This window comes from Fundulus heteroclitus, unplaced genomic scaffold (assembly GCF_011125445.2).
Source record: "Fundulus heteroclitus isolate FHET01 unplaced genomic scaffold, MU-UCD_Fhet_4.1 scaffold_43, whole genome shotgun sequence".
Taxonomy (NCBI): Eukaryota; Metazoa; Chordata; class Actinopteri; order Cyprinodontiformes; family Fundulidae; genus Fundulus; species Fundulus heteroclitus.
In genome coordinates, this window is record NW_023396846.1 from 725159 (window position 1) to 747688 (window position 22530).

The 22530-nt window shown below is 43.3% G+C and overlaps 1 protein-coding gene and 1 long non-coding RNA gene across 2 annotated transcripts in view; both read right to left on the bottom strand.

The window, feature by feature from the left end:
• LOC118560479 overlaps positions 1-6618 on the bottom strand; it is a 30685-nt gene extending 24067 nt beyond the window's left edge. The window contains exon 1 of the long non-coding RNA XR_004929385.1: positions 6567-6618. This is a non-coding gene — a long non-coding RNA (uncharacterized LOC118560479). The remainder of the gene's footprint in view (positions 1-6566) is intronic.
• The window catches only part of LOC105923049 (NACHT, LRR and PYD domains-containing protein 3-like), a 70602-nt gene that overhangs the window by 46448 nt on the left and 1624 nt on the right, over positions 1-22530 (bottom strand). The window contains exons 3-6 of the mRNA XM_036131383.1: positions 22224-22452; positions 20292-22080; positions 19602-19775; positions 7035-7208 (exon numbers count right to left, since the gene is read on the bottom strand). Of these exons, the coding sequence (XP_035987276.1) occupies positions 7035-7208; positions 19602-19775; positions 20292-22080; positions 22224-22452 (2366 nt within the window). The remainder of the gene's footprint in view (positions 1-7034; positions 7209-19601; positions 19776-20291; positions 22081-22223; positions 22453-22530) is intronic.

The window sequence follows — 22530 nt, forward strand, 5'->3', positions numbered from 1 at the left end:
TGAGAGCAGAGAAAAAATTATCAAATTGCAGGAGTCGGCTTCTCAGCAAGTGTGTAACTGAGTAGGGAAAAAGCGTTGACCCATGGGCTGAGATACAGCACTATGCTTGGTGTGTACTGTCACCCAGGTGGTGTGAAGTTCCAGTTGTGCAGGCTCTGCTGGAGGGCCTTTGCATGTAGCTAATCTTTGTGGCTACCCGCTAGCTAAAAGGTGGCTGTCTACTTTTTTTAACAAAATGTAGTTGGGGCTTCAAATCTGACTCCTTCCCCTCCAAAGCTACAAAACTACTATGTTTAATACACTACTGTTATTGATAAAGGAGTGTAAAAGTTTTCTTCCAGCCACTTTTCCCCCCTGATCAGGTCCACCCATTGTGGTAATTAGTTCCACTATGTTCACCTGCTCACTCCTCTACTTATACCTGCCTCTCTCTCCTGCACTCTGCCAGATTATTGTCTTATCAAGCCCTTGGTGAGTTTAGTCCAGTGTAACCCACGTTACATAAGGCCCTACTTCCGGTTTCAGTCTGAAAGTAGTGTGCCCTGTCCCTTTAAAAGGGGATGGGTCCCTGACCCAAACAGATTGCTCCACAGATGCTACAGCCAATGCTGCTCCCACCTTGCTCCTTGCTGTGGCGTCTCGTTTGTTTTCGAAAAAACATGCCTTGAGACTCCATTGCTGCTTGATTTACTCTATGGTTGCCTTCACCATAGATCACTTTAGCTTCTTTCAACTCAGTAAGTTTGTTCCCGTCTATTGGCTCATGCTTTATTGTTCATTCAAACTTACCGATAGATTAAATAATACTGCAGATTACGACCTATAACCTGGTGGACATTCCCTCAATCCTCTCCCAAATCATCTACTCACTGGTGAATCAAAGTATATTTTCATTACACATTTTGAGTTTGAGGCCGCAGTATACCGGTTGCATGCTACACTAACATGGGTAGTAAATATAGCTGCCACACCGGCTTCACTCAGACTATTTTTTTCTTTTAATGCGGAGGGAAACTTTTCCCTGAGCAAGAAGCGATACGATTTTCCCAAGCAGTAAATGTATTGTTCATACATTGGTTTATGCTTTGGGTTAATTGTAAAACTTTGTCTGGAACCTTTCCAGCCTTAGAAGCAATGGTTCCATTTTTGAATGGATCTAATTGCTTATTGATATGTGTTGCGCAATACATTTGTAATACTTTGGGTTTTTTGTTGACCCATGATTTCATCTTTGAATTATAAGTGCACTTTACTTTATTTTACCTTGTGATATTTAGAAATATTGAAGCTTCATATAGAAATCTTGTTTATTATTTAAACTATTCGATGTATCTTAATGCTGTGATTTATGGTATGACTAACTGACTTATTGTTGATGATGTATTTATTGCTAAGATTAAGTTTATTGTTTATTATTTTAATAATTTAAGATTCTGGCCTGATTTCAGGTCAGGTTTTTTTTGTGTGCTGTTCCTTTGACTGTCCTTGGGTGGCGAGCTACAAGAGAACCACTGCTATAGTGTGGTAGGAAAATGTTTTGTTCAAGCCCGGATCCTCTGAATTTGGTTTCCCAATGGACCTCATCAAGTGAAACCCCTAACAAACTGAACTGAAGTGTTTTATTTTTTTGGTCTTTGTTGTTTTCTTTGAATTATCCTGTTGGAATATATTTTGTTTTTTCTCCCTTAAAATTGCATTGATCTTATTATTTTTCTATATGTGTGTGTGTGTGTGTGTGTTATATCTATTTATATCCATATAAATTATATTATATAGCTCAATAACATGTATATGTAACTATTTTTTTCTATTAGAACAATAAATATATGACAATCAATCATAATTATTTTGTTGTACTTTATTCACACCTGTTGACTCTGTAGTCAAACCTACATCTGAGCTTATTCAGCTGTCAGTCCAGCACTAGCTCTAGCATTACACCAGCGTTCTTGTTGTCGTAACCAATTGCCTCCTTTTTAACTTCTGCGCCAGCCTGAATCCTGAAACTGTTTTTCCTGCCTTGTCTGACTGCTTACCCATTTTGCTGACCTGGTTCTGCCATTGGATTGTCTGAGCTTGCCTGATCCCTGTCTGTATTCCTTCCTGTTTCAGACTGCTATTTAGTGTACCTTTTTTGGACTGTCATTCTGACCACTGAGCCTGCTTGCCTCTGTGTTGTCAAGATCACTTTATTAAACCCTCTAGCTCATACCTCCTACTTGTCTGGCTTGGATACTGGGTCCCTCTGTCTCTCTAGTTCTTGACATCAAGTTCCTGGGCATTAACATCTCCTCTGACCACTCCTGGTTCGTAAACACCTCCCACCTGGTGAAGACGGCCCAGCAATGACTCATTTTTCTAAGGAAACTGAAACAGATTGGACTTTCCACTAACCTGCTAAAAAACTTTTAAACTGCGATGCTAACTGTCCTATTTCTCCTCTTAAATGTGTGGTATGGGAGCTACACAGTGAGGGAGAAGAAGGACTTGGCTCAGGTGGTGAGGACTGCACAGAGAATTGTGGAATACTATCTACAAGATGCAATTAAATTTTATTTATATAGCACCGATGCATTAAACATGTCATCTCAAGGCACTTTCCAAATTAAATTTCAATCAGATTATACAGATTGGGTCAGATTATAGTGATTGGTCAAAACGTCCTATCTAATGGAACCCAATTGATTGCATCAAATGTTGACAAGCCTCCTTAAGAAGCGTAGAGCCACAAGGAGAGATGTCTGCATTGTCCATGCCTTTGCGGCAAGCTCTCATACCGAGCAAGCATGAAGCGACAGTGGAAAGAAACTCCCCATTAGCGGGAAGGAAAACCTCTAGCAGAACCGGGCTCAGTATGAACGGTCATCTGCCTCAACCGACTGGGGGTTACAGAAGACAGAGCAGAGACACAACAAGACAGGCAAAAAAGCACAGAAGCACGCATTAATCCAGTAATCTGTTCTACATTAGATGGTAATAGCAGGTGATCTGTCTTCCCTGGACGATGTCAGAGCTGACAGAATGCCAGACAAGGTGAACCTACTATGAAGAACACAGAACAAAAAGTTAGAAGCTGAAATGATGACAAGCAATGCATTTGGAGAAGAGTAGAATAAATCACCAGAGTGAGAGAAATAGCCCATGATGTCCTCCAGTAGCGTAAGCCTATAGCAGCATAACTATAAAGGTAGCTCAGGGAAACATAAGCCACTCTAACTATAAGCTTTATCAAATACGAAAGTTTTAAGCTTAGTCTTAAAAGTAAGGCAAGGCAAATTTATTTGTATAGCACATTTCAGTACAGAAACAATGCAAAGTGCTTTACATGATTAAAATACAGGGGAAAAATGAATAAAAGCAAGTAGAAATAAAATGTAGAAACAAAATAGAACATGGAAAAATAAAAAATAAAAGCAAACATTTGAAAAACAGTTTGACGACAAAGTTGAACTAATGATGTTTCGGTAAAAACAGTTTAGTCAGAACAGTTGAAAGCAGTCCTAAACAAATGTGTTTTTAATCTTGATTTAGATGAACTCAGGCTTTCCGCCTTTTTACAGTTTCCTGGAAGTTTGTTCCAGATAAGTGGAGCATAGGAACTAAATTCTGCTTCTCCGTGTTTAGTTCTGGTTCTAGGTATGCGTAGGCTGGAGCCAGACGACCTGAGTGGTCTGGATGGTTGATACACTGATAACAAGTCTGTGATGTATTTAGGTGCTAAGCCATTCAGAGATTTAAAGACTAACAGACTATTTTAAAGTCTTTTCTCTGAGATACAGGGAGCCAGTATAAGGACTTTAGAAGTGGGGTGATGTGTTCTACTTTCTTAGTCTTAGTGAGGACACGAGCAGCAGCGTTCTGGATCAGCTACAGCTGTCTGATCCACTTTTTAAGCAGACCTGTAGAAACACAGTTTCAGTAATCAATTCTACTAAAAATAAATGCACAAATTAGTTTTTCCAGATCCTGCTGAGAAATCAGTCCTTTAATCCTGGAAATGTTCTTCAGGTGATAGAAAGCCGACCTTGTAATTGTCTTTAGATGTTTTTGGACGTTCAGGTCTGAGTTCATCACTACACCCAGATTTTGGACCTGATCAGTGGTTTCTAGCTGAAGCGACGTAATCTGTCTGCTAACTTTTGATCTCTCTCTCTCTATTGGCCCACATATTATTACAACAGTTTTATTTTTTTTCAATTCAAGAAAATTTTGGCAGATCCAAGCATTAATTTCTTCTAGGCATTTTCTCAGTGCTTGAACTGGTTTATAATCACCTGGTGACATGGTGATGTAAAGCTGTGTGTCATCTGCATAGTTATGGTAGCTGATGTTGCTATTTTTTATTATCTGAGCTAGAGGGAACATGTAGATATTGAAGAGGAGGGACCCAGGATGGACCCTTGGGGAACCTCACATGTACAGTATTTTTTTAGGGACTGGGGGAAAACACCTGACAGAAGGGACGTGTTTGTTATCATAGTCAAATCAGACGCTGATAGGCAAAACTTTCTTAAAGAAAACTGTGGGTAGAACATCAAGGCATCAGGAGGAGTAACTTAGCTGCTAAATGATCTCCTTTAACGTTTGTAGTTTATATGAGTGAATTGGGACATTTTGTCAAGATAAGTTCCAGTTGGATACAGCTTTGGTTCTGGAGTTCATATGAATGTACAGACTGATCCTCTAATTTTTAGGGTTTTTTCAGTAAAAAAGTTAGCAAATTTATTACAGGCCCTGGTGGAGTGGAGTTCAGAAGCCACGGACACAGGAGGATTTGTTAACCTATCGAATTAAGGCACGAGTATTATTAATGTTTTTGTTGATGATCTCAGAGAAGAAAGATTCTCCTGCATTTTTCAGTTGTAAGTTATATCTGTAAAGTCTCTCTTTATAGATGTCTTAGTGAGACTGAAGTCTGCTCTTTCTCTGCTTTCGTTAAGCTTTTTGACACTCCCTTTTTTCACTTCTAACTGCTAAAGCTAGTTGTTTTTCCAGAAACAACCTTCACTTTAACTGGTGCAATGCAGTCAATGATGTCTGAGACTTTAGAATGAAAGTTATCTACTAGTATGTTACGTGAGTCCACAGAAGGGCCAGACGTAGATCCGGGGTCAGTTTAATTGACAAAGGAGCACAATGAGCAGGGATGAGCAGCAATTTGATCTGACTTTGGATCAGATAGACAACCCAACCTCAAAATATTAATCTATACTCATCAATTTTGCTGGGTTACGGAGGGTGGGCATAGCCATTTTTAGGAGCGTCTTAAGAGCCTCCATGTACCCCCTTCCCACTGCCATTGTATCATATATGTTTTGTTGGCCAGCTTCATGCACAGTTCAGCATATTAAGGCACAAAATTTATTATAGGCATAAAAGTATCTTAAAAGATGTGTTTTGCCCCTGGACAAAGTCCTTCAACCTCTCCTGTGGAACCAACTCCCAGTTTTGGTCCGTGAGGCAGACACCCTATCTATTTTTAAGACTAATCTTAAAACTTTCCTTTTTGACAAAGCTTATAGTTAGAGTGGCTCATGTTACCCTGAGCTACCTCTATAGTTGTGCTGTGATAGGCTTAGGCTGCTGGAGGACATCAGGGTCTAATTTTCTCACTCTACTGAATTCTACTGTTCTTCAGTCTACTGTTCTCCAGTTTTGCATTGTATTACATTGAAATGACTGTCGTCATTTCAGCTTTTAACTTTTTACTCTCTCTCTTTTTCTTCATAGTAGGTACACCTGGTCTGGCGTTCTGTTAACTGTGACATCATCCAGAGAAGACGGCTCACCCGCTATTACCATCTAATGTAGAACAGATTACTGGATCAATGTGTGCTTCTGTGCTTTTTTTTTCTTCCCACTGTCGCTTCATGCTTGCTCAGTATGAGGGATTGCAGCAAAGCCATGTACAATGCAGACGACTCTCCCTGTGGCTCTACGGTTCCCCAGGAGTGAATGCTGCTTGTCGGGACTTTGATGCAATCAACTGGTTTCCTTATATAGGACATTTTTGACCAATCTGTATAATCTGACCCAATCTGTATAATATGATTGAACTTGATTTTGTAAAGTGCCTTGAGATGACATGTTTCATGATTTGGCGCAATATAAATAAAATTGAATTGAATTGAATTGAAGTTGTATTGTGGTGTATTAATGTATAAGCATTTGTGAGTGCGTTTAGGTGTAAGAGGCTGTAGTAAAAAATGGTTTGAGTAGTTGGTATGACTAGTAAAGTACTATATAAATTCAGTCCATTAACCATTTAACAATTCAAGACAGAGACGGGTGAATCACTGATTTGCGTCTGACTTGGATTATGCTTAAAAACACCAGCGCTTCAACTGAATGGTGACTTAGTGCAAACCACCAGAAGTTTTCAGAAAATCTGATTGAAAGTCCGATTTAATTCTGTTTGCTTTGGACATGACATGGATAACTTGGAATTTGTACAGGCACATCAGACAACAGAAATTAACAAATCTATCATCAAAAAGCATTTACATAATCCTTAATAGCAGGACATTGACAGAAATATGGTATTTAAAGGATTGAGAACTTTGTACCTGAGAGTTTCCAGTCTGCAGGTTGGACTCTCCAGTCCAGCACAGAGAAGCTTCACTCCTGAATCCTGCAGGATGTTCTTACTCAGGTCCAGTTCTCTGAGACTGGAGGACTGAGAGCTGAGAACTGAGGACAGAGCTTCACAGCTTCTTTCTGTCAGGTTACAGTCACTCAATCTGAAAAGATGGAGAAAAATTGGTTATTGAATAATTCATCTTGCGCTCTTCTAACCATTTATACATCCAACCACCCATCCATCCATCCATCCATCCATCCATCCATCCATCCATCCATCCATCCATCCATTAAATTAGTCTGTGATAAAGAATAAAGCAGTGGTTTGCATTCAAAGGGAATAAAGTTCTGACAAACTAAGTTGACAAATCTGTTATTGGCATAACATTTACATCATCTTTAATAAACAGGCAATGGACATACACCTGGTTTCAACAGAATGGAGAACTTTGTACCTGAGAGTTTCCAGTCTGCAGTTTGGACTCTCCAGTCCAGCAGAGAGAAGCTTCACTCCTGAATCCTGCAGGTTGTTGTTCCTCAGGTCCAGTTCTCTGAGACTGGAGGACTGGGAGCTGAGAACTGAGGACAGAGCTTCACAGCTTCTCTCTGAGAGGTTACAGCCACTCAATCTGAGGAGACAGGGAGAAAATTTTGCTATTAAACAATTCATCAGAAATATTGTTGATTTCTTTACAGTCACCAATGTTGTCAATGAAAAGATTGGGGTATTATCATCAACCCAATCGACCATCCTTCAACCATCCATCATGCTTGTGTTGATTGTGGTTTATCAATAACCCCGCCGTGGATCATTGCTTCAGTTCTTTTCCATCTTCTTCCCTGCTTTCCCCCCTCTCTCTTTTCGCTTCTTCTTATCAGTTTAATCTCGTTCGAGCCAATTCGCGGGCTTTGCTTAAACTCCCAGTTAGCCGCGCCCTCTCGAAGCGAGGCATTACCCCATCAGCGTAAGCGTGGTTACGTCATTAGGACCTCCCCTCACGCATCACGCAAATTGGTAGACCATACGTCATCGTAGCGGCCATCTTGGGAGGGTGTCGTGCGACTGAATTGTAGGAAGCTTAGCCGAACTAGCTTTTGTAAGACATCAAGGCTTCCAGTGAGATTCCCGTAGCTGTTCCTTCTGTCAATGCTGATACGTCAAATGCCGGTGTTTTGAGGGCGGTGTTAAACAACTGTGAGTTGAGTTAAGATCTGCTAACCGCTCATTTTAATCCATTGTTTATTTTTGTTTTGTTCTTTTATTTCCACACCTATATTTTGCATGTTTAGTTTAGTAGTGAGTAAGAATTCCAAAGTTGTTGAATCAGAGAATTACTGTAACAGGGAATTGCTTTTGGTTCAATAAAACCAACAACTGCGGAATAAACATTGTTTTGTGTTCAATCCAATTCACAGTTACATGGTTATTCAGAAATCAGAGCTAACCTCCTTTGGAGTTAACATCTGACATTAATACAGAGACAATATCATTGGATGGTGATAAGGAATAAGGATTTAAACTCTAATTGCAATTACATTGGGGTTCTCACAGCCTGCTGGATAAACCTTGTCGGTCACAAATCCGACCAGATCATTTATTCCATCATAAATGAGTTCATAACAGCAGATTAACTAATGCATTAGTGGTATAAATACACACAAGCTTCTAGTTAACATCACCACCATTTGAATTATATTTTGTTATAGCGGAATTTTGAGTTGAATGATTTATTATTTAAATTATAATACCAAATTTTAATTAATAATAATAATAATAATAAGCAGAGTGATTATTTGTTCAGATTCATCTTCATCACTAATCAGTTTACAGAGAAGTCACTCAGACAGTAGACCAGATATTTTGATAGAAATCCAGCAAACATTATACAGAATTCAAATGGTTGATCATCATCAGAATAATTCAGTGAATCCTGGTTCACTCTGACATAAGGAACATGGAATGGAGTTAAATTAGCTTAACTACAGTTTTTATTGATTGCTTTGACGGAGCAGTCAACTCAAAACCCACATTTTTCAAAACAGTTAATGCAGAGGCCTAAACAGTGGCACCAATGGTCAAAATTACACATTTTGTTTGCAAAAGGCTCCAACTCTGCCAAAACATTTAAAATATGAACCAAAAGCAAAATTTGCCCTCAAACAACACAACCTGCACACATATGTTTGAGCCCTACCGATCATTCATTACACAAGGGGCAACAAAATACAAAATACCACACTCAATGTGAATCAGTGTGGCATTGTTGGTTCATCATAGCCAAAGACTGTACGCAGCTTACATGTCAGTGTCATTTGTACTCAACTTTGCCTTCTTGCAAAAAATGAATCCAGAATCAGATATGCTGTGATCCAAATGTTATTGATTATTCATTATTTTTTTCCAGATTGTGGCTACAAATGAAATATTCCAACAGAAGAAACTAGAGCTGTCTGTCCCTTCTAGTCTCTTCTCTCTTGACGAATAGGCCACATGGCCTCATCTTCATCACACTCCATATTTTCCCTTGTGATGCACCTAGGGAAAAATCTTCTTGCATGCCTGATCCATCCTTGACATGCCTCTGCATCTATATCATGGGCAGCAGCAGTCATTGCATTGAGCAAGGGCATCTGCTTATAGGGGCAGTGATCATATACTTTCCAAATCCATGCACTGAAGAATTCCTCTATAGGAATAGATAGAGATGTACATACTGTATAGCAGCAATACCTGCTCTCCCATCGAAAAACTCTTACATTGGATGCAAACCGTGTTTCTATTGAGAAAAGGGTGGACTCTTTGTCCAGCCCCTCTAAATGAAAGGTCACGATTTACCACATGATCAATCATAGTTGCCTGAAGTTCATCCGTAACTTGAGCCCTTCCAGCTACACCTCCACCTCACACACTGATTCCTCTTCCTCATAATCTTCTTCCCCTGACCCATCTAGCTCTTATTCTGACTCTCATCTGCCTTAGACCATCCATGCTTGCAAAGAGCAACACACAGCATGGCACCTTTTACGTAAAGCCTGCCAACTGATTGCAAATTGAAAAATTGTGTAAAGAAGTGTCAATCAGGTGCTTCAGTGATTTCATTCCGATCAAGACGTTTCTAAGAGATTGGAACTTATGGTTTCTGTTTTGCTACCACAGCCAATGCAATGGAGTTTGGACTGCTTGAATGACATCTGCATTAACTGTTTTGCAAAAGGGTGGGGAAAAATGTGTCAAACCAATGAGAATGGGTTAACTCATTTGCAAGAGGTGTCTTTTGCTCTGCTGAGATGGTGATGATGAAAACTGAGAGGTTGCCAGTTTCTTCAAACTGGTCAAAGCAACCAATAAAAACTGTAATTTAGAACAACACTTCATATATGTTTAAACCCATTCACAATGCAAACCCTAAGTTACATAAAACAATATTTGAGGAAATAACATTTTAAAGAATGATTTGTACAGTAAAATCATGTACTTTAGGGGCACTTGATTTTTTAAAATGTGATTATACCTCTGGGAGGTTAGGGGTCGTTATAGAGATTGGTCGCTAAAATCAGCTAATCTAAAAGATAAAACGCTTTTAAATCGACATCAATATTCCATATTAATGCGGTAATAATGCTCATAGCACTATCGAATGATGGCGGAGCAAAATTAGCAACTTTTATGCTTGTTATAACCGAAATTGAATAATGAGTGAGCCGGATTGTCACGAGTTGGGTTTTGAGCCCGAAATCAGCCACACACAGAGCCACGTTTAAGAGTCTTTTTTGAAGGTGATGAGCTAGCTAAAACTTCATGTTTTGGGGCTGCTAGGGGATAAATTTGTCCCCTAGGTGGAAAAGTCCCAGGAAGCAAGTCAATATGGCAGTCCTAAGGACGGTGAGGTGGCAGAGCAGTGGCCTTATGTTTATTGAAAAGCTGCTTCAGATCTAAATACTCCTCAAGAACCTTGGAAAGATTCGGATAGGACTCTTCAATATTGTCTTTACAAACAGTGTTTCCCTCAGCCTTAGTTAGACATTTAGCCAAACATTCCTCAGACCAGCCTTAAATCTCTTTAAGTCTAAACTTAATATGTGGATTTTGTTTAGCTGACCAGGTGGCACCAAGAACTACATGGAGATTGGGAGACTTAATGGTAGTGAAAACCAAACTTTCAAAGTGATTGACCCCAATGCAAAACTGGACGGATGTAGGTTGGGAACGTGACTGATCCAGAACATGTCCATCCAGTGCTAAAACCTTTCATTAAGTTCCTGCAGTAACCAACTGAATGCCCAAACTGAGTGCGAAGGATTCCTCAAAAAATTCCATGTCAGCATCTGAATCAATGAATACTGACACGGGAAAGGAACGTCCTCATACCTGATTGTTGGCTGGACTCGTAGAATCTTTGGGGGAAGTCTGGGTGTGGCATTGGTGCAGTAGCAGCCTCTGTTTTATTACTAAGCCTGGTCTTTTTAACGGACAATCCACAACCAAATCCCCCTTCTTTTCACAATATATGCAGAGTCACAGTCGTTTGCAGTCTTTTCCCTTTCCTCAGAAGACAGACGACTCCACCCAAGATGCATGGGTTCCGCAGCGGAACTCTCCTCTGCTGATTCTTTCATAGTTGAAAAAAGTGATGCAGGAATTACGGACCTTCTCTAAAGACTACTTGTTCTGGTGTAAATTTCTTGCTCTCTTCGCCTCTCAGCCAACCTTAGGTCATCAAGAGTTGTCATGATTTGTCTTTGGATGAACCCGGACACAGCACGCACGCACAGAGCTTGTTCTTGAAGTGAGTTTTATTGTACAGAGTGAAGGGTAAATGACGAGAAGAACCAGAGTCTTTATGGACGGAGATGAAGGGTGCGGAAGCTGGCTGACAGGAGGAGCGCGGGGAGACTGACCAGGAGGAGACTCTGGAGCGGAGGACTTGAGACCGTGAAGCAGCTGCGGGACCGGAGAGCGTGGAACTGTTGCAGAACTTGAGAGCGTGGAGCTGAGTGCAGGACTTGAGAGCGTGGAACAGAGTTGCAGGACTTGAGAGCGTGGAACAGAGTTGCAGGACTTGAGAGCGTGGAACAGAGTTGCAGGACTTGAGAGCGTGGAACAGAGTTGCAGGACTTGAGAGCGTGGAACAGAGTTGCAGGACTTGGGAGCGAGGACCAGAGTTGCAGGACTTGAGAGCGTGGAACTGAGTAGCAGAACTGGAGAGCGTGGAACTGCGCTGCAGGACTTGAGAGCGAGGACCAGAGTTGTGAAACTGGAGAGTGTGGAACTGAGTAGCAGAACTGGAAAGCGTGGAACTGAGTTGCAGAACTGGAGACTGACCGAGACTGAGCTGGAGTGAACACTACGGGCCGGCGGTGAAGTGAGTTTTATTGTACAGAGTGAAGGGTAAATGACGAGAAGAACCAGAGTCTTTATGGACGGAGATGAAGGGTGCGGAAGCTGGCTGACAGGAGGAGCGCGGGGAGACTGACCAGGAGGAGACTCTGGAGCGGAGGACTTGAGACCGTGAAGCAGCTGCGGGACCGGAGAGCGTGGAACTGTTGCAGAACTTGAGAGCGTGGAGCTGAGTGCAGGACTTGAGAGCGTGGAACAGAGTTGCAGGACTTGAGAGCGTGGAACAGAGTTGCAGGACTTGAGAGCGTGGAACAGAGTTGCAGGACTTGAGAGCGTGGAACAGAGTTGCAGGACTTGAGAGCGTGGAACAGAGTTGCAGGACTTGGGAGCGAGGACCAGAGTTGCAGGACTTGAGAGCGTGGAACTGAGTAGCAGAACTGGAGAGCGTGGAACTGCGCTGCAGGACTTGAGAGCGAGGACCAGAGTTGTGAAACTGGAGAGTGTGGAACTGAGTAGCAGAACTGGAAAGCGTGGAACTGAGTTGCAGAACTGGAGACTGACCGAGACTGAGCTGGAGTGAACACTACGGGCCGGCGACGAGAGCAGAAAGAGGTACGTCTAAATAAGGGTGGAACCAGGTGGAAGCAGTTGCGGGTTAATTGCAGCCTGCCAGGTGAAACCGATCAGGCTGTGCAGGAACGAGAGAGAGGGAGAGAGGCTCAGCATGCAGCCATAAGCTGCATCCTGACAAGAGTAGCCAACTTCTTCAGTTGCTTAAGGGAGTAAGGTAGGTCCTGAGTAGCAATCTCATCTTTGAATTTTTTATCCAACCCAGCCATGAAGGCATCCATTAACGCCTATTTGTTCCGTCTACTTTCTGTCACAATAGTGTGAAACTAGACAATGTAACTGGTTATTGGTCTGCCTCTCTGGGGAATCTTAAGTCGAACTCTAGCCGCCTCTCTATCAGCAGCACTGGATCAAACACCAGAATCAGTTCCTCAGAGAACGCTGGATAAGAGCTGCAGCGATGAGATCTTGGTTCCTACTTGGCAGTCCCCCAGGACTTAGCCTTTCCTGACAGCAGGGAAATAACATATGCTACTTTGGAGTGTTCTGTTGGAAAGGAGGATGGTTGTAGCTCAAATTTTATCTCACATTAGGTTAAGAATAGATGACACTGGTCACTCTTTCCCTTAAACACTTCTGGGGGAGATAACCTTGGTTCATGGACGGAAGCAGGAACCGCAGCTGCGGGAGAAACACCAGCCGAGGCCGAATCACTGAAAGGATCTTCAGGAGTTATTGTTATACGACATTGTGCAAAAGGCTGATTATTCCGTTCATCCATTCCTCTAACGCGGTCTACTCACACATTGGTTTTCAGCTGATTCAAAATACTAAAATAAAAGTTCTGATGAAAATCAACTAGAGGGATCATATTTCTCCAATTTTAGCTTTCCTTCAGTGGCCTTCTGTTAAATCAAGAGTAGAATTTAAAATTATCCTAATGTATAAAGCCCTTAATAATAAAGCTCCACCTTATATATACCTTCCCAGGAACTCCAGAGAAACTTGGTGTCTTTTCCAAGCGAATTCTCCTTTGTGGCTTCCAGCTGGCAAATGCACCAACAGAGCTTCCCAGGCTGAACCCTGCTCACCCTCCATCGCTCAGCCTCCCTGTCGCACAGTCACATTCCCCGCTGCAGCCCAGACGTTCTGCCTCAGACAGATCTACTGCAGAACTCTCTCACCTCCCTCTGGCGGATTCCCTCTGTACCTGCGGTAAGCTGTCTCATCTCGTTAGTCACCCCTCGAGTGTGACCTCGCCTTCCTCATTCCCATATGTTTCCCTGTGACTCCCATTGTAACATTCAGAACTTGTTGAATAAACATTCTGTTCCGTCAGACTTTGTTTCTCCTGAGTGTGTTCTGCATGTGGGTTAAAAAACGTAACACTATCACACTGTCATTTTTCCCCTCAGTTTGTACATCTGGTCTGGCATTCTGTTAGTTGTGACATCATCCAGGGAAGATGGATCACCTGCTATTACCATATAATATAGAAAAGCTTCCTGGATCTGTCAGGGTTCTGCTTGTGTGCCTGCTTTGATTACCTCCACAGGTGGTGGCTGAGGGGGCGTGCCCCACACCTGCGGCCCATCAGTGGCAGCTTCCTCTGGCTTCTTAAGCGGAACGCTGACAGACGGAAGATGCCAGAGCCTTAACCAGTCGTGGTACGACGTGGCCCTGTCCAAGCCTTAGTTCGTGCTCGTAAGTCTTCGTCTCTTTGTTTTGAACTAACTTTGGATCTCCTGTTTTTTGTCATAGTTTTTGTGTGCATGGATGCACTCACCCGTCTCGAAGCTCCGAAGATATTTTCAAACCTGTGGAATCATCAGCTCAGATTTTGCTCTGGCGCTCCCCCTCATACTCCCTTGGCGTTGCCAAGACGGGCTCGAGGTTCCCCCCTCCCGGATTCCACAGACTCCTCCAAGACTCCTGAACTCTGGTTAATCCGTTTGTCGCTCCCGTCAGTTGAGGTTTGCTTCGGATCTCTCGCCAGCTCCATCTGCCGCCCACCAGCCACCACCCACCATCTAGAGTAGGCACACAAGGTTCCCGAGGCGCTACTCTTCCCCAGTTAGGTCTCTCCTGCTACATGGTAAGCAGCGTATGATTTGGCACATTCCTGGTTCTTGCCTTCAATTCATTTTCGTCCAGGCGATTATATTCTTGCTTAATTTACAGCCTTCTTCTTAATAAACATATTAAAACTGTGCTCTGGTCACCCGTTCTTATCTGCATGTGGGCTAAGCATCTCAAAAACATGACAGAAGAAGGCTCTGGCCAACAAAGCCCAGCAGATACGTTCGGGTGACCGCTAGCTGCACAGCAGGAACAATTGCAGTCCCTCGGGTTAGCTGTTAGCTCCACTCACGAACAGCTCCAGTCAGTAGCCGCACAACTTAGCCACCTCACCGCTACCATGACTTTCGTGTTTTCTCAACCTGTCAGTCAAGCACCTGTCGCCCGCCTCCGGTCGAACAGAGCGCTGAAGTTAACAGTCAGCCTTCACCCCCGAATGCTCTTCACCGTGTCAAGAAGAAATTCTCAGGTGAAAGCGGAGATTGTGGCGGTTTTCTTTTTCAGTGCAAATTGGTGTTTAATTGTGCTCCTCAGGTTTATTCTTCTGATCAGATCAAGATCTCCTATGGTCTCCGACATCTTTCAGGTAGGGCCCTTAGGTGGGCTTGTAAATCTTTTGGGTGTATGTTTTCTGAATTCGTCAAGGAATTCAAGATCGTTTTTTCTGCCGAGGTGGACACAGTTCAACAGTCTCGTAATTTATTAGCCTTAAGACAGCGGGGCCGCCGTGTCTCTGATTTTGCAGTTGATTTTCCCACTTTGGCCGTGGCCGCAGATTGGACAGATAAGCCGTTAAAGGATGTTTTCTTCCCTACCCTCGATGAGCCCTTAAGGGATGAATTAGTAAGGGTAGAAGAACCCAAGACTTTCGAAGAAACGGTGGCCTTGACCGTTCGTTTAGGTTACGTTTAGGTTACGGCTCCGAACCCAGATTCGGAGCCGTAACCGGGTACGGTCGGACAAGACCATGAGATCCACAGGGGCTTTTTCGGCTTTTAAAGGGCCACCACAACAGGCTGAGACCCCACCATCTCCCCCTGAACTAATGCAGTTGGGAAGGATTCATCTCACCAGCGAGGAATGCCAACAGCGTTACTCTGGCAAACTATGTCTATATTGCGGTGGTGAGGGACATTTCGTTAAAAGAGTCTCCCACTCGGCCAAAAGAGCGAGTCCGTTGCCTGTGATGGGGAAGACGGCGGACAGATTTAGAGCTGCTCCCCACAAAAGAGTTTCGAAGCTGGTTGGTTCTCGGTTTTGTTTACCCATTTCTCTAAGTTTTAATCAGGACAGTATCGACGTCTTGGCTCTTATTGATTCAGGATCCGAATTTAATCTAATCGATCAGTCCCTAGTTGCCCAGCTCAGAGTTCCCACAGAGGCGCTAGCTGAACCTCTACAGATTTCGTCTTTGGACTGTCAGAAATTAACCCGGATTACTCATCGGACAAGCCCCTTAGAGCAGCTATCCTTTTTTGTGTTCCCTGTTAGACGCTCGCCGGTGGTACTCGGTTTTGCTTGGTTAACTGTCCACAATCCCCAGATTAATTGGACAGAATCTCAGCTCGAATCATGGTCCCATGCCTGTCTTTCTCAATGTTTACAATCAGCACGTCCGGTTTCTCGTTCTCTCCCCTCTACTCCACAAGTTATCGATCTTTCTCCTGTTCCCCAGGAGTATCCTGATCTCAAGCTTGTGTTTAGTAAGAGTCAGGCCAGTTCACTTCCGCCTAATCGCCCTTATGATTGCGCCATTGAATTGTTACCCGCAGCACCCCTGCCGACTAGTGGCCTCTATAACATCTCAAGGTCTGAACGTCAAGCACTTGAAAGCTACATCAGCAAGTTGTTTCCGGCGGGGTTAATTCGTATATCCTCCTCCCTGTTAAGGGCAGGCTTCTTCTTCGTGGGTAAGAAGGACGGTTCTCTCTGGCCTTGCATCCATTATTGTGGGTTAAACCAGATAACCGTGAAAAATAAATACCCACTGCCTCTCCTCTCTTCGGCTCTCGAACCAGTCCAAAATGCTACAGTCTTTACCAAATTCGATTTACGCAACGCTTATCATCTAGTTCGGATCAGACAAGGGGATGAGTGGAAGACAGCCTTCAAGATGCCATTGGGACATTTTGAATATCTTGTTATGCCTTTTGGTTTGTGCAACGCCCCGGCAGTCTTTCAGGCCTTAGTTAATGATGTCCTTAGGGACTTTTTGGACATCTTTGTTTTTGTTTACTTAGACAATATTTTGATTTACTCCAGTGACCTTGAACAACATATGCAACATGTCCGCCTAGTCTTGCAACGGCTACTAGAGAATCGACTCTTTGTTAAGGCTGAAAAGTGTGATTTTCACCAGCCTTCGATCTCTTTTCTTGGTTTAGTTTTAGAAGGAGGTCGGGTTAGGTCCGACCCGGAGAAGATTAAGGCTGTTGAAGAATGGCCGGTTCCAGAGTCTAAAAAACAGCTGCAACATTTCCTTAGGTTTGCCAATTTTTACCAGAGGTTCATTATGAACTACAGCCAGATAGCCTCTCCGTTACACAATCTCACCTCTACTAAGGTTCCCTTTGTCTGGGGATCAGAGGCAGAGGCTGCCTTCAATCAACTTAGGTCTCGGTTCACTCAGACACTTATCCTTACACACCCTGACCCTCAGAAACAGTTTATCGTAGAGATAGATGCCTCTGACACTGGGGTAGGTGCTGTATTGTCACAACAGTCTGAATCTGACAACAAACTCCATCCGTGTGCCTTCTTTTCACAACGCCTTTCCCCAGCCGAACGTAACTATGATGTAGGAGATCGTGAATTACTAGCTATTAAGTTAGCTTTAGAGGAGTGGCGGCATTGGCTTGAGGTATCCAAGCAACCTATCATCATTTGGACTGAAGAACCTTTCATACCTTCAATCAGCTCGCCGCCTAAACCCTCGTCAAGCTCGCTGGTCATTATTCTTCTCAAGATTCAACATCTCCATAACCTACAGACCCGGATCCAGAAATGTCAAACCCGATGCTCTTTCTTGTCAATTCACTCCCCAGGAACAAGAGGGAGAGCCAGAGCTTATTTTGTCCCCCTTGTGTTCTGTAGGAGCATTACAGTGGGATCTCGAGGACAGGATTAACCAGGCCTTACGGCTGGACCCTGATCCCAGTACTGGTCCAGCCTGATCCCAGTACTGGTCCAGAGGGTTTCAAGTACGTTCCCTAGAGTGTTCGTCCTGATGTATTGCAATGGTGTCACAACTCCAGGTTCTCCGCTCTTCCAGGCATTTTCAGAACACAATCCCAGGTTTCTCGGCATTTTTGGTGGCCATCATGGACTAAGGATGTTAGAGAGTATTTGTTGGCCTGCCTTCGAACAAGCCACCCTCCGGTTTGCTCAACCCCCTTCAAACCAATGGACAGACTGAACGAATGAATCAACAACTGGAAACCACCCTCCGCTGCCTCACTTCCTAATCCCCCACCGAATAGAATCATTTTTTGCCCTTGGTCGAGTATGCTTTAAATTCTCATGTCTCCGCCTCCACTGGTCGTTCTCCTTTTGAAGTATCCCTAGGTTATCAACCCCCACTCCTGTCCACCGACAAACTCAACATCCCTTTCACCTCTGTTAACGACTACATTGCCCGTTGTCAAGATACCTGGAAGGTTACCATCTCAGCCCTCTCTCGCGCCGCAGAGCAGAGTAAAAGGTTTGCCGACCGCCGCCATATACCTGCTCCCCAGTACCAACCCGGTCAGAGGGTAGGGTTATCTTTTAGAGACGTCATCACCAACCCATCCGCCAAGAAGCTTGCTCCCCGATTTTCTGGACCCTACTATGGTTTCTGCATGTTATCTGCATGTGGGCTAAGCATCTCAAAAACATGACAGGATCAATGTGTGCTTCTGTGCTTTTTTGTCTCTTATTGTGTCTTTGCTCTCTCTTCTCTTGGTCAAGGCATATTTACATTTATTTTCTAGTTTGATAATCTTAATGAGGAGATTGATGATGAAATGTGGCAAACTATTCTAAAAAGTAAAGTTGTCCATAGAGTACACTGTTCCAAAAGTAAACTGGCTCAAATCTTTCCAGACATTGATTCAAGGTGTGTGAAGTGTGGTTTGGGTCCATCCGCTCTCAGTCATATGTGGTGGACCTGCCCTGCTAATTTTGGAAATCTGTTTGTTACTCATTTTCTGTAATCACCTCGACCACAGTACAGCCTTCTCCAGTACAGTACTCTCCAAAAACAAATTACTGTCACTCCATCGTGCTGACTTTGTAGGATCCTCACATTGCTGGCTAGACATATTATACAGATGCATTGAAATAATTCTCTCCAACCCACAGATTTCTTTCATGAAATAAAAAAAAAAACAATTGAAAGGCTCTGAAGTCATATTTTCAAGAATCTGGTCACAGCTTTATGATCATGCTTAGTTCTTCACATTTGATGTGACCCTATGAGTCGAGATCCTATGAGTGGAAAGTTTTTATTTTTTGTTTGTTTTATTTTAGTTACTGTTTAATTCATTTACATTTTTTCTGTAACCTCTATTAGTTATTCTCTGTTTGTTCTTTAGTTATCTAGTTCTTATCCAAAACGTTGGAAAATGTGCTGTTTTTTGTGATCTTTTTTTTATCTGTGGCTTTTGTTTGTCTTTCATTGGTTCAGGTTTCTTATTCAACGTACTGTTTCACTTTATATCATGGAGGTCCATATATTGTGGTCATTGTTGTGTTAAAATTACAATTAAATCAAGAAAAAAATCCTAACTGGACAAGTCAGCCAACATAACTAGCAGACTTTGACAGAGAGAAACTAGTAGGTCCCCTTACTGGCTGGAACCCTTACTGGTCAGGACAGTGGGCAGTTGCCTACAGGCTCATACTAACTATATGTTAGTATGAGGCTGGTTTGTATTCATAAGGAAAGGAGGTCAGACAATAAAAGTTGACAAAGCAGTTAATTAAATAATATTTCCATCATGTTTAGCAGGTAATGGACATAAATCTGGTTTCTACAGGATGGAGAAATTTGTACCTGAGAGTTTCCAGTCTGCAGTTTGGACTCTCCAGTCCAGCAGAGAGAAGCTTCACTCCTAAATCCTGCAGGTTGTTGTTACTTAGGTCCAGTTCTCTGAGACTGGAGGACTGGGAGCTGAGAACTGAGGACAGAGCTTCACAGCTTCTCTCTGAGAGGTTACAGCCACTCAGTCTGGGGAGAAGAAATAACATAGTAAAATCTATGAGTGAACTAACATTTGCATCATGTTCTAGATATCACGTTTTGGACATAAATCTGGTTTCTACAGGATGGAGAACTTTGTACCTGAGAGTTTCCAGGTTGCAGTTTTGACCCTCCAGTCCATCAGAGAGAAGCTTCACTCCTGAATCCTGCAGGTTGTTGTTACTCAGGTCCATTTCTCTGAGACTGGAGGACTGGGAGCTGAGAACTGAGGACAGAGCTTTACAGCTTCTCCCTGAGAGATTACAGCCACTCAATCTGAGGAGACAGGGAGAAAAATCTGCTGATAAACAATTCATCAGTGGTTGAACAATGGTTATTTATATCACAAATGTTGTTTTTAGAAAGATAGATGGATCTGTCTGATTTTACACATCTTTTTGCCTTTTGTGGTTACTGGTTTGTTATAAATAAACTGAAGTAACATGAATCAATATTTACCTTCTCACTATCAGAAATAAAAGCAGCAATAATCTGTGTCCTTACAGAGCTTTGTTGGCGGCTTTAACCACTGGCAGCAGCCTCAGAAGAACCTCCTCTGAAGCAGAGTATTTCTTCAGGTCAAACACATCCAGATCTTCTGCTGATGACCCTAAGATGAAGATCAGAGCTGACCACTGAGCAGGAGACAGTTCATCTGTGGAGAGACTTCTTGATCTCAGAGACTGTTGGATCTCCTCCACTAGACAATGATCCTTTAGTTCATTCAGACAGTGGAACAGATTGATGCTTTTCTCTGCAGACACATTCTTACTGATCTTCTCCTTGATGTACTGAACTGTTTTCTGATTGGTCTGTGAGCTACTTCCTGTCAGTGTCAGCAGACCTTGTAGGAGTCTCTGATTGGTCTGCAGTGAAAGTCCCAGGAGGAACCGGAGGAACAAGTCCAGGTGTCCATTTGGACTCTGTAAGGCCTGATCAACAGCTGTCTGGTGAAGATACTTTAGTTTAGGTTTAAAAAATGAAGACCACAGAGAGCTTTTTTTTTCTTCCATCAGGTTGACACCAGAGTTGATGAATGTCAGATGAACATGAAGAGCAGCCAGAAACTCCTGAACAGTCAGATGGACGAAGCAGAACACCTTCTCCTGGTACAGCCCTCTCTCCTCTCTAAAGATCTGTGTGAACACTCCTGAGTACACTGAGGCTGCTCTGATATCGATGCCACACTCTGTCAGGTCTGATTCATAGAAGATCAGGTTTCCTTTCTGCAGCTGATCAAAAGCAAGTTTTCCCAGAGACTTGATCATCTTCCTGTTCTCTGGACTCCAGAGTGGATCTGTTGCAGCTCCTCCATCATACCTGACCTTCTTCACTTTGGTCTGGACCACCAGGAAGTGGATGTACATCTCAGTCAGGGTGCTGGGCAGCTGTCCTCCCTCTCTGGTCTCCAACATGTCCTCCAGAACCGTAGCAGTGATCCAGCAGAAGACTGGGATGTGGCACATGATGTGGAGGCTTGTTGATGTCTTCATCTGGGAGATAATCCTCCTGGCCTGCTCCTCATCTCTGAATCTCTTCCTGAAGTACTCCTCCTTCTGTGGGTCAGTGAACCCTCTGACCTCTGTCACCATGCCAACACACTCAGGAGGGATCTGATTGGCTGCTGCGCGACGTGTGGTTATCCAGAGGCGAGCAGAGGGAAGCAGTTTCCCCCTGATGAGGTTTGTCAGCAGAACATCCACTGAGGTGGACTCTGTAGCATCAGTCAGGATCTCCTGGTTCTGGAAGTTCAGAGGAAGTCGACTCTCATCCAGACCATCAAAGATGAACAGAACCTGGAAGTGTTCAAAGCTGCAGATTCCTTTGGTTTCAGTAAAGAAGTGATGAACAAGGTCCACCAAGCTGAACCTTTTCTCTTTCAGCACATTCAGCTCTCTGAAGGTGAATGGAAATATGAAGTGGATGTTCTGGTGGGCTTTGTCTTCAGCCCAGTCCAGAGTGAACTTCTGGGTTAAGAGTGTTTTCCCAATGCCAGCCACTCCCTTTGTCATCATTGTTTTGATTGGTTGATCTCTTCCAGGTGGGACTTTAAAGATGTCTTCTTGTCTGATGGTTGTTTCTGGTCTGTGTGGTTTCCTGGATGCTGTTTCAATCTGTCTGACCTCATGTTCCTCATTGACCTCTCCAGTCCCTCCCTCTGTGATGTAGAGCTCTGTGTAGATCTGGTTCAGAAGGGTTGGACTTCCTGCTTTAGCGATCCCCTCAAACACACACTGGAACTTCTCCTTCAGACCAGATTTAAGTTTAGGTTGACAAACTGCAGCAAGATCTTCTAAATTAACACAAAAAGCGAAATGAGGAAGGAAACCAAATGATCTTCTGAAGATGATGTAAATAAATGTGATTCCATCTCTTCAGACATCAGTAAATGTGTGATTTATCCATCAGGTTAGATCTTTGTAGAAATCCTCTTACTGCTCTGCAGACGGTCAGCCAGCTCCTCCTGCTTCATCCTCCTCAGGAAGTTCAGAGTGATCTTCATCACTGCCTCTCTGCTGCTCCTCCTCTGCTCTTCATCCTCCCCTTCCAACAACTCCTCATCATCTCTCTGACTCTCTGAGCAGTCTGGGTCATCTGCATTCAGAACTTTCTGGATCTTCTTCAGCTCCTTCTTCACAAAAGTGACAATGTTGTCCTCCAGCAGCTGGAACAGAATAATATAAGAAGGACACATCAGACTGAGATCATGGATCCAAACATCAGAACCATGTTGGACAGACTG